This window comes from Bemisia tabaci, chromosome 8, assembly GCF_918797505.1.
Source record: "Bemisia tabaci chromosome 8, PGI_BMITA_v3".
In the NCBI taxonomy this organism is placed as follows: Eukaryota; Metazoa; Arthropoda; class Insecta; order Hemiptera; family Aleyrodidae; genus Bemisia; species Bemisia tabaci.
This window is the reverse complement of record NC_092800.1, coordinates 37,816,195-37,826,939: the sequence shown is the minus strand read 5'-3', so window position 1 is coordinate 37,826,939 and position 10,745 is coordinate 37,816,195. Positions and strand designations below refer to the sequence as shown.

The window sequence follows — 10,745 nt, the reverse complement described above, 5'->3', positions numbered from 1 at the left end:
CGGCCGTAAAACCAGATATAGTAGCGAGTCCGGTCTCGAGTTATCAACATGTTAGCTTGTGAACTTACCAGGCCCGCTCCGTCCACTTCCACGCCGGTAAGTGCTGACTTGAAGTTCTCTCGGTGCTCTGCTCTGGTATTCTGCCTCGACCCCCCTCCCCCCGCCCCCCGATCCGCGATGTGGTCCGCCGGTAGTGTAGTGGTTCGTGGTCGGTGCACCCCCGGCGCCGGGTTCCGGGTTCGAGCCCCGGTGCCGAGGAGGATGAGTGTTGGGGTTGGAAACCGATATCTGTTGGACTGTCCAGCGAAAGGAAGTGTTCGTTAACTGTTGGAAAGAGTAGAAAGTTAGAATGGACCACTAGACAAGGTACCAAGGTACGAATTTAAGCAATCTGATACATGTATCTTAATCAGAATCTCACGTAGAACACGATTAGCGCAACGAATATTCCTGAAACTAATTCCCAGAGAAGATTTCAACGTTTTTATTTCACATTGGTTACGAGGAATTTGAACTGCCCGCTCACAAGAAACTCAAAACTCTACGTGAGTCGAATCGCGCACTACAACGGTTTCAGCAAGCCTCTCAATCGAGCAATGTTCATTTCCCTCCATGTGTTGTTCAAACTATAAGAATTTCCCTATAGCTGAGTAAAAGCGTCAAAATTGAGGTTGCCAGATTTTTATATCGCGAGAGACTGTCATGATAACGTTTAGCGCGCGATGTGAATCACGCAGAGCATTGAGTTTTCATGAGCGAGTGGTTTGAATTCACGCATCAAGAATCATTAAATATCTTCGTAAGGTGTTGATTTCGGTAATTTTCGTTGTGCGTATCGTGTTTTACGTGAAATTTTGTTTAAGAAACATGTATCAGAATGCTAAAATTCGTACCTTGTCTAGTGGTCCATTTACACGGAAAATCAAAGTTGTCTATCAGTGATACGTTTGGAGACCCGCACAAGACATATGGATTGCATTTTGCAAAAAGGGAACCAGAAGAATTGCGATGATGCTAAGATTGTGCATTTTCATCCTTTGCAATAAAATTGCTGAAACCATGAAAACATGTGGATTTATATTGTAATTTTGTCTTAAATTTACAGTTTTTAGCGAGTAAAATAGAAACTGTTTATGGATAATCAGATTTTTCTTCCAAGACGAAAGAAGTTTCACAATCTTAGCAACATTGCAATGCTCCTGGTTTCTTTTTGCAAAATGCAATCCATGTGATCAGTAAAATTTTACAAAACTCACTTGCACGTAAAATTATTTTACGTGCAAGTGAGTTTTGAGCTTTTAAAAATTTACTGAAAGTTTACCATACGTGTGTTCAATTGAAACGCACGTATAGAAAACTCTGTCTCTTCGTGTAGATACCAACTTTCTGTGTTTGAAGTTTTGTTTTGTTAATTTGTTTTTCTCAGGTCTTATCTTGAGATCTTGTGATTTGAGTGATCTTGGTGGTACATGATTAATTCATAAGGTATCACGAGGTTGATTTTTTCTAAAAAGTTCTCACCAAAAAAAAAAACAATAAAACAATAACCCTAAAAAGATAGAGTCTCTTCAGTTATCTCCTAATCTAAAGCAGAATAACTCCAAACTATAGTAAAATTTAGACATGAACTTCAGGATACCCGAAGTATCAAGACAAATGCTTGTGAAGAAGAAGATATAATAGTTCTTATTCTTGAGAGTGATGATCTCCTACAGAAAGTAAGAAAGGGAACTTATATTATTTGCTGGACCCTCTATCAAAACGTCGTTTACGAGATCACAGAAAAAGTAATGAACAAGAAGTCCAGGAACCATTTAGTCCGTTTAAAACGGTGACAAAATATCTTATGATCCCTTACCAGTATTTTCGGAAATGTTTACGAGCTATGGAAAAAGCATATTACTCTGGGATTTAACGAATTTTTTGGGGTTTTTTTTTGGTTTTTTTAAAGTACCAACTCCACTTAAATACCAACTTCATGAATGTAGCTTTGAGTACACTTGATACATTTGAAATGGAACATGCATATCCGTCGAATAATTATGTTGACAAATCTCCGGCATACATCGAAATTACGATGGGAATCCATAATATCTGAAAGGTCCTCAAAATAATTTTCAAGACGGGATTTGCTTGAACTAAAAAATAAATTTAAGATAGATACATAAATTTGACAACCTGTTGAATGAGCCAAAGTGTACATGAATATTCAGAATTCACCAAACATATATTTTACCTTAACTTTAAACCAGTTCATTTAATTTGTTGAATAATTTAATTTAAAAGGGAAGTAGTAAAAAGACAGTCAGGCAAGCGACACTGTGACAGAAAATAAGGAGAGACTGGATGGTAATAGCGAGAGATCGTAAAGAGTTTGAGGACACTTTGAACATAAAACACCATTTGGAATCCAACTTTCCTCTTAAAATGGGAGAGACTTATACCTAATAATGAGTAACAGCAGCTTATTTATTGTAACACTGTGATAAATTATTCAATCAATTTAACTGATCGGTATGCAATAAAATTAGATTTAATAAGCTAACTTTCAGTGTAATCGTAACTGGTTTGTTGTGTATTATAATAATTTGAAAAATTGAAATGCATATATTTTCATATACCTGTGGGCATAGGTCACAATAATGCGAGGGGGAGGGGGATTATCATGAAAACTACAGTCAGAGATGCCGATTTTCTAATTTCCTTATAAAATTTCCTTATAAAATATCCTTTTCTAATTTTTCCGATAGTTAATGAACGCTGGTATTTGCTTGATCGCTCAAAAAAATTTGACGGGGTTCAACGAACGACGCCTCTCAAAATTTGGATAGGTCAAACATTCAGAAAATTGGAATTTTCCTGTTCCTCATTTTCTTCTCCGCAATAATGTTCATTACAAGTCATCCACGAAGGAAAAATCGCATGCATATTATGTCAATATGATGACGTCATTGCGTTTGTTTTCTGCATTCGAACCAAACAACCTTTATGGAGGAAAGCGGAGAAGAAAGACGCATGCGCGCAAAAATGAAAATATTATTGGTGATCACGGCGTCTAGCATCACTGTTCATTTTCATATCAACTTCTTGAGATTGGTCGTGCTCTTTTTAAACAATAACCGCGGTAGAATTAATACTACGACACTATTTGGAGCCTCTCATAGTCCTTCAGGCGTAAACTTTCATATCGTAGCCTTCCGGCCAAAGTATCACAAGCTCCATGCGACGCTCCAAAATTTCCGCCGCCATTTTATTTCTTTACAGAGAAATTTCATGAATCTGTTTGAAAATTTCACTGAATTCTATCGGAAACACAAAGAAAATTCAGTGGAATTTTTGGACAGCTCCGTTGAGCAATTCCTCTGTAGGAAAATAAAATGGCGGCGGAATTTTTTAAACGTCGCATGACGCTTGTGATACTTTGGCCGAAAGATGACGATATTTCGTTCCGGAATAAATTTTATAGTTTCTCCTTTTTGCATGGTGGCCCCATAAGTTTTTCACTGAGATTATAAAAAGAAAGGTTTCTCAAAGCCTGCAACATACCTCTGTAACAAGGACAATTTTCAGAACCTGAAGGCAAATTCTACGGTATGACTTTGGGAATAGAATAATAGATCCTCGCAAGGAATTGAAATGATTTGCCGCTACAAAAATTAAATCATTTAGGAAAAATTTTGGGTATTTTTCAAGTATTATTCGTAGGATGGGTCAAAAGCTGCTTTAACGTTAATAAAATCTTGAATTTATCCTTTGCATTTTGTATGTTTTGCAGCGGCGAATCTTGTTTATCTCTTGCAAGGCTATCTTTTCGAAGTTGTTGATTTGAAATTTACTCGGAACTCAGGAAAATTGTCCTTTTTATGAAGCTATTCTGAAGTTCTCTTCAGAGCCAACCCCTCATGAATCCCTTTGAAACCTCTTTTATTAACGATGTAAATCATACGAGGTCTTCATGGGGAAAAGTACTGCTGTTTAAGAAGTGATAATGAGTATGACCCATTACGATTCCTCTACATAATAGCTTGAGACAATTTCCTTGGTTGAGGTGTCTGTCGCACAGTAATTATAGCGAGTGTCACACTGTCACAGAGTCGTACTCTCACGATTGAGGCTTTCAGATCGGTAAAAATAATGAGTTCCGTCCATACGCCAATAAGTTTTTACATCAAATACTAACTGAGATACTTCCTTTTGCGGAAGACAGTACGTGACGTCATATACTTCTGTTGATTTCTTCTACCTTTGATCTATCATTGAGTGATGCAATTAGTTTTACTAATTGCTTAACGAACGAGACTGCTCTATAGGTAATTGAGGTTGTACCATAGTGTGCATAGAGTCGTAATGTAAATGGGAGAGCTGGCGCCATTTTGATGCATTTTCCAGGTTCCAAATTCCGAGACTCCTGCGTCACTACACAGAGAAAAAAACTTCGTGCATGAGTCCCGAAGTTGAGGTCATATGGATCTCTGAAATTTTCTGATCAAGCATTCGAAAACTTGAGGTCGAGCTGCCGAAGTTCGGGTCAAACATCGAGGCACTTCGGTATGTACCGGAGTGCTTCAGATGTGTGACCCGAACTTCGGCAGCTGGACCTCACGTTTTTAGATACGTGATCCGAAAACTTCAGAGATCCATATGACCTCAACACTTCGGGACCCATGCACGAAGTTTTTTTCTCCGTGTGTCACTACGGGTCACAATTTCGATACGTAATCGATTGTTTTCAATAAATGGGGACCTGGTCATCTGATGTAAACAAAGAGGACAGGAATTACTGCATAATCTGTATCGCCATTTTGGATCGAAAATGTATTGAAAAATTGACCGAAGCTTGGCGTACACCGGGCTCGGAACTCGTCGGCCAGAACATGGCGCCAGCTCTCGCATTCACATTAAGTACGACTGTGTACTCTATGGGTTGCACAACCCATGCTATGCACCATGATATCACGTTAAACTTTTTCTAATTTTTCTCCATCTCCATCAATATTGGATGTCGAAACTATGCGGGTCTTTTTTGTCTACTTTTATAAAATGCAACCACTAAACTAGGATTTTGATAAACAAACCCAATCGCTCAATAACTGTCACACTTTAAGTAATGTGCGTATACCGCGGGATTATCTTAGCTTGATCAAAACTTGCTCCGGGTGTCTTTCTTATGTTTAGATGAATTTTTTCCTGTTAGAATAGACCCGTTTGCTCTAAAAGACGTAGGCTACGTAACTCTTACCGCGGAAGCTGCCCATGCACCGGTCACTAGCCGCACTAGGCCACCATTAATTTATGGCTTCTCCTCAACTTGAGCTTGAGAGCGGCTTCCGAAGTTCTGGCTGGACAATAAAATACGCCCTTAAACGTTCTTCGGCGGATGGTATTGGAATTAGTGCACAACGGAACTTTCAAACTACACGTAGACAAAGCCGTAGACTTAGACATAGTTATAAACAGGGAGCTCTATCTAAAAGAAGGGTACGCGCACAGGATATAGCTGTGAAGAAATGTTTTAAGCAGAAAAATTCTGATATCTTAAAATGTTTGAATGATAATGTGACCAATTATAAGTTCCCCCGAGGGTGAATGCACATCGAATGCGAATGTAATGTTGAGCCGCTGCGCTCTGAAGGAATTGTTCAGACCGCAGTTTTTTTTTTTTTTTTTTTTTTTTTTTTTACAAACCCGGTATCCGAGTAAACAAAACCGATCGATAAAAATTCGTTTCATCGAAGGAGAGATGCGTGAATCTTACATGAAGGATATGATTCTCTACGAAAATATCTATAACCCTGGAAAAAAGCTGCTTGGATTCAGAGTCCATACTCTTAAAAACACCGACAAAAAAAATACTCTTGATTCGATCGGATTTTTCCTTGAATCTGAGAGCCAAGCCTCTTGATTTAAGCGGATTTCCTCTTGATTCAAGCAAAAGTCCTGTTGACTTAAGAGTATTTTGTCCTGTAAATGTTTTTAAGAGTCTGGATTCTAGGTCCAAGCGACTTTTATTTCCAGTGAAAATTTTGTTCAGAAATTATGTCAAACGTTTAAAATCTGAAAATCCATGAAAGCCTGAAATTTGAAAAATTGAACAGCAGTTTTTTTTTTTTTTTTTAAAGTATCATGATTGAGATGCAATAGTAGATGCAATATAGGATTGAGATTGTATTGATATGCAATGCAACCTTTTATTCGGGTGCTCTAACTGAGGAAAATTCCCATGCATTTTTAAAGAGGTGAGAAAAGCCAAAGTGCCTTCAATTTTGAACATGCAACACGCACATTCGTAGAACACGAATAGTTGCATCAAGGCGCTACAGCATTTCGTCGCTCCTCTGACGTAGTAGTACGAAGTAGTAAGAAAATATAGGTTTCAATAAGTTGAGTTCAACTTGGAGGAGACGCACCATTGCCGGGGCGTGAATGATCGATCTTCGATATTTCTCCATTTGAAGCTATGGTAAAGAATCGATTATTAAGGTGTCCGTCGGAAACACCCTGCCTTTCGATCAGTTTCCACAGGTTTAAATGTCAGAACAATCGATTCATCGTAAAGCACGCCACGCAGGGTGGTACAATGTTATGAAAAAAAAAATCTTGAAATGTCACGTGGAGTATTTCATGAAATTTCAGAAATTTATGAAAGATATTGAAAAATACCGGTTCCTTTTCATGTTTTACGAAACGTAAAAATTATGATTTTTCTCTATTTTTATGTGTTTGAGTGCGGGTTGCATACTCTAGCTCCTTAAAACTATGAAATTTTTTACAGCCTCGTGAAATTTCATGAAATATTTTACTGAAATTTACAATCTTTCATTTCTTTTTTACGTTTCATGCCATCCTGACGCCACGCCACTGAGACGCACTTACGTGTAGAGCGACAGCTCTCATTAACACTGTCGTGCTAAGGAAGAACGCCGTATAAACCTTCAGGCGTTGCCAAATTTTTTGGTAAACTTATGATTATTTTTCTTCTAATATTTCAGATAATTTGGTTCGCAATTTCACCTGAAGTTCCGGAAAATTTCAAGGAAAAATATTCATAATTTTCCTCATGAATAAACATTTTATCGAAGGAAATTTGGCAACTCTCGAATGTTCATACGGCGTTCTTCCTTAGCACGGCAGAACAGCTTACGATTGGGATGCTTGAGGCACCCAAATTACGACCTGCGGTCGGCTGTCACCCATCATTTTGGCTCAATCTCTTCGCGCCAATACAACCAAAGGAGTCCTCTACAGTGTCTGTTTGTATACATTAGCGACAGTTGCATAGTAATGACGGATCATTTGTAACTTTCACGGTGACCTTTCGTCGGTTGTACCTAGTGACCCGCTTTTTGCCATTCAAATAATTTGGGGATCGTCTCCCCTGTCACTCATCGATTGTGCCGAATGATCATCGGGCGATGATGTAAGGAGGAAGAAGATGACCGCATCTCGAACATGATTAATTCGTTTTCGGCGGGTTTGCTCATGTCTTCGAGGGAGCTTATCTAACGAATCGATTAAGAGTGTTGCTTATCTTTTAATCCGTTGAAATTTAGAGAGGCGGTTCGTGTCCGTAGTCTAAGATGCAGTCTGAAGAGTAGGAAAAACTCCTACTTCATAAAATTCTGAAGAACATTATTTGGGGGAGAGGTGATGGAGAGGATTACTGGACGCGATGTGAGGTAGAATTGAGAGGTTTGAAGGACAAGGCGCACAAGTGCAGTTTTTGCTATTTCGAGAAATAAGTATTTGAGGTTTCGAGATTTCATGGATCCTTATGGTGAAAAAAAAGTTCAAATTGACTTTTTGATGCTTAAAAATAGGAATTTGGGAGCGAATTTTTCACAGAATATGCATTAAGACTAGTTTTTCTTGAAACCATCAATATCTTATTTTTGCACTTTTGAAAAAAATAAGATATTGGTTTAAGATTTCCACAGGTTTACTGTGGAAAATGATCGAAAGGCAGGGTGTTTACGACGGACACCTTAATAATCGATTCTTTACCATAGCTTCAAATGGAGAAATATCGAAGATCGATCATTCACGCCCCACCAATGGTGCGTCTCCTCCAAGTTGATCTCAACTTACTGATAGACTATTTAAATGATAAAGATCTCCATAGTGACATGGACCTTGTCATGCATGTATTCTTGAAAGTCTTAAAGCTCGTGGTACAATGGAGATAGTTCCTTTCCATTGGAAAACGTCCAAATGACTCAAAAACGCGCCTTAAACGCTACTTCATTCCTAGCTCCGCTTTATGGTCTATTATTTGGAAATTATACATAGAGCCCTTTACGTTGCTGAGGTTATTGCTGCTGATATATATCTGTGTCTTAAATCAAATAAACATGTATACGGACTTCATTTTAACAAACATTTAGCAAAAATATAGAAAATACATTTTATCACACAATACTTCCACGGACTGAAGACGGTTTAAGAAAAAGTACAGCCATAATTTTCAATGTGCTCATTAAGAGCAATCAATCAGTATACAAAATCTCACCCTGCGCTGTAAAGCTTTTTAGAAAAATTACTGAATTTGCAGCCGAACTTATGTTGGCATTGGAGGAACTTAGAGTGAAATCTTAGATGTCTTAGTACATCGACAATTCAGACTTCTGCGAAAACGATGGCATTGAAATGAACTTGAGCTGATAGGGTGGCACTCAAAAAGTAGTTAGTTTCTGCGGTCATGACCAGTTGCTTAATAATCAGGTTTGTGCGTGGAGGGATTCACACCGAACGTGTATACTTATAATCACAGCTATTTCACCGCAATTGTGCTACAGCTGACACACATTTAAATGGGCAATCTTCGAACCAAACACGCGTCTTCAGCAAGAGAAAACATTTGATCGCCCGAGTAGCTAGCTTTGCCTTCGTTTCCTTGATTTTTCGCGATAATTTTTTGAAATCAATTATCATATTGCATCAAGAAAATCTGCGATGGTTTAATTTACAAGAAAACGGAGAAGGAAAAGAAGATGATGAAGAAGAAGAAGGAAAGAAAAAGAGGCACTCGCCTGAATACATTAACAGCACTTACGTTGTTTTCAAATTGAAACTACCTAGTGGCTCCTAATGGACCACTAGACAAGGTACGAATTTAAGTATTCCGATACATGTTTCTTAACCAGAATTTCACGTAAGACACGATTCGCGCAACGAAAACTAATGAATCAAACTCCTAACGAAGATATTAATGTTTTTATTTCACATTGGTTACGAGAAATTTGAACTGCCCGCTCACAAGAAACTCAAAGTTCTACGTGAGTCGAATCGCGCACAACAACGGTTTCAACGAGCTTCTCGATCGAGTAATGTTCATTTCCCACCATGTGTTGTTCAAACTATAAGTAATTTGTTACAGCTGAGCCAAAGCATCAAGATTGAGGTTGCCAGATTTTTATATCGCAGAGACTGTCATGATAACGTTTAGCGCGCGATGTGAATCACGCAGAGCATTGAGTTTTCGTGAGCGAGTGGTTTGAATCCACGCATCAAGAATCATAAAATATCTTCGGAAGGAGTTGATTTTGGTAATTTTTGTTGTGCGCATCGTATTTTACGTGAAATAGTAGTATGGAACATGTATCAGCATGCTGAAATTCGTACCTTGTCTAGTGGTCCATTGCAAGACATAATCAAACTGTCGGGATCAACAACTTTTCTACCCCGGCGTTAAAGTCTCCAAATGAATGAACGATCTCTAATGCTCCACCGTGTTTCATTACTAAAGACAAGGCCGAGTAATCGTTTGTACACAATTATACGTTGCTATATTCTGAATTTTGAGCACTTATGCTACTTTATGAATACCTCGATGGCATATGGTCAACGTGCAGCCAACAGCGAAACAAATCCTACCTACGTTGAGGCCAGTGGCGTGGCGTGAATTGCGATGTATCGATTGTTATGCCATTTAAATCTATGGTAAATGATCGATTATTTAGGTGTTTGCTGCGAACAACCTGTTTATCGATCCTTTTCCATAGGTTTAAATGACATAACAATCGATATATCGCAATTCACGCAACGCCACTGACGTTGAGGCGGCCAGTTACAGTGACACTGATCGATCAATCAATCGTCCGTGAGCCAAGTGCAAGCTCGAAGGCTAGAACCTGAAACTGAATGGATGGGAAAAGAGTGTCAGCGAGTTGAAAGTAAGATGATGAGTGACGGCCCGAAGACGGAATGGACCAGTGAAGTTGGTACACTTGACGGGAAACGCGGATTCAGAAGTTGGCACGTTTCCACCCGACTGTCAGAACTCTGCCGGTGTCGCGTCCAGTCGCGTCTGCCACCTCCACTCGCCACGGTGCCAGACTTAGGGAAACCCCGAATTTTTCAACCCTTAAACCACCAAATTTCAATTGGACGTATTTCTGTCAAACGGAACTAAGCGCCATCGGGGGAGGAAGGTAGAGGGGGCTTGGATTGGCGGCGGAGCCAGGCGTCGGGCTAATTCGTTCCTATACTCGCAATGCTTTTCCACGGCACTTAGTTCCGTTTGACAGAACGTGCTATCCGGTATTCTAAATTCCTCAAAAAGGAACTCAAATTGGCGTATAGTTCCGTTTGGCAGAAATACGTCCAATTGATCACTGAATTCGCTTCATGATGATAAGGAGAATCGGTAACGAAAGGAAACTAAATTGAGGTATCAAACAGATTTGACTGAAAAAATGCTTTCACTTTTGATTTTAAACGTTGGTGAAAGGACACAACATCATACAACC

At 39.0% G+C, this 10,745-nt stretch overlaps 1 protein-coding gene across 1 annotated transcript in view; it reads left to right on the top strand.

Annotated features, from left to right (window-relative positions):
* Positions 1-10,745, top strand: part of LOC109033798 (uncharacterized) — a 53,386-nt gene continuing 42,641 nt past the window's right edge. Inside the window, exon 1 of the mRNA XM_072303113.1 lies at positions 1-96. Within this exon, the coding sequence (XP_072159214.1) occupies positions 49-96 (48 nt within the window). The 5' untranslated portion in view covers positions 1-48. The remainder of the gene's footprint in view (positions 97-10,745) is intronic.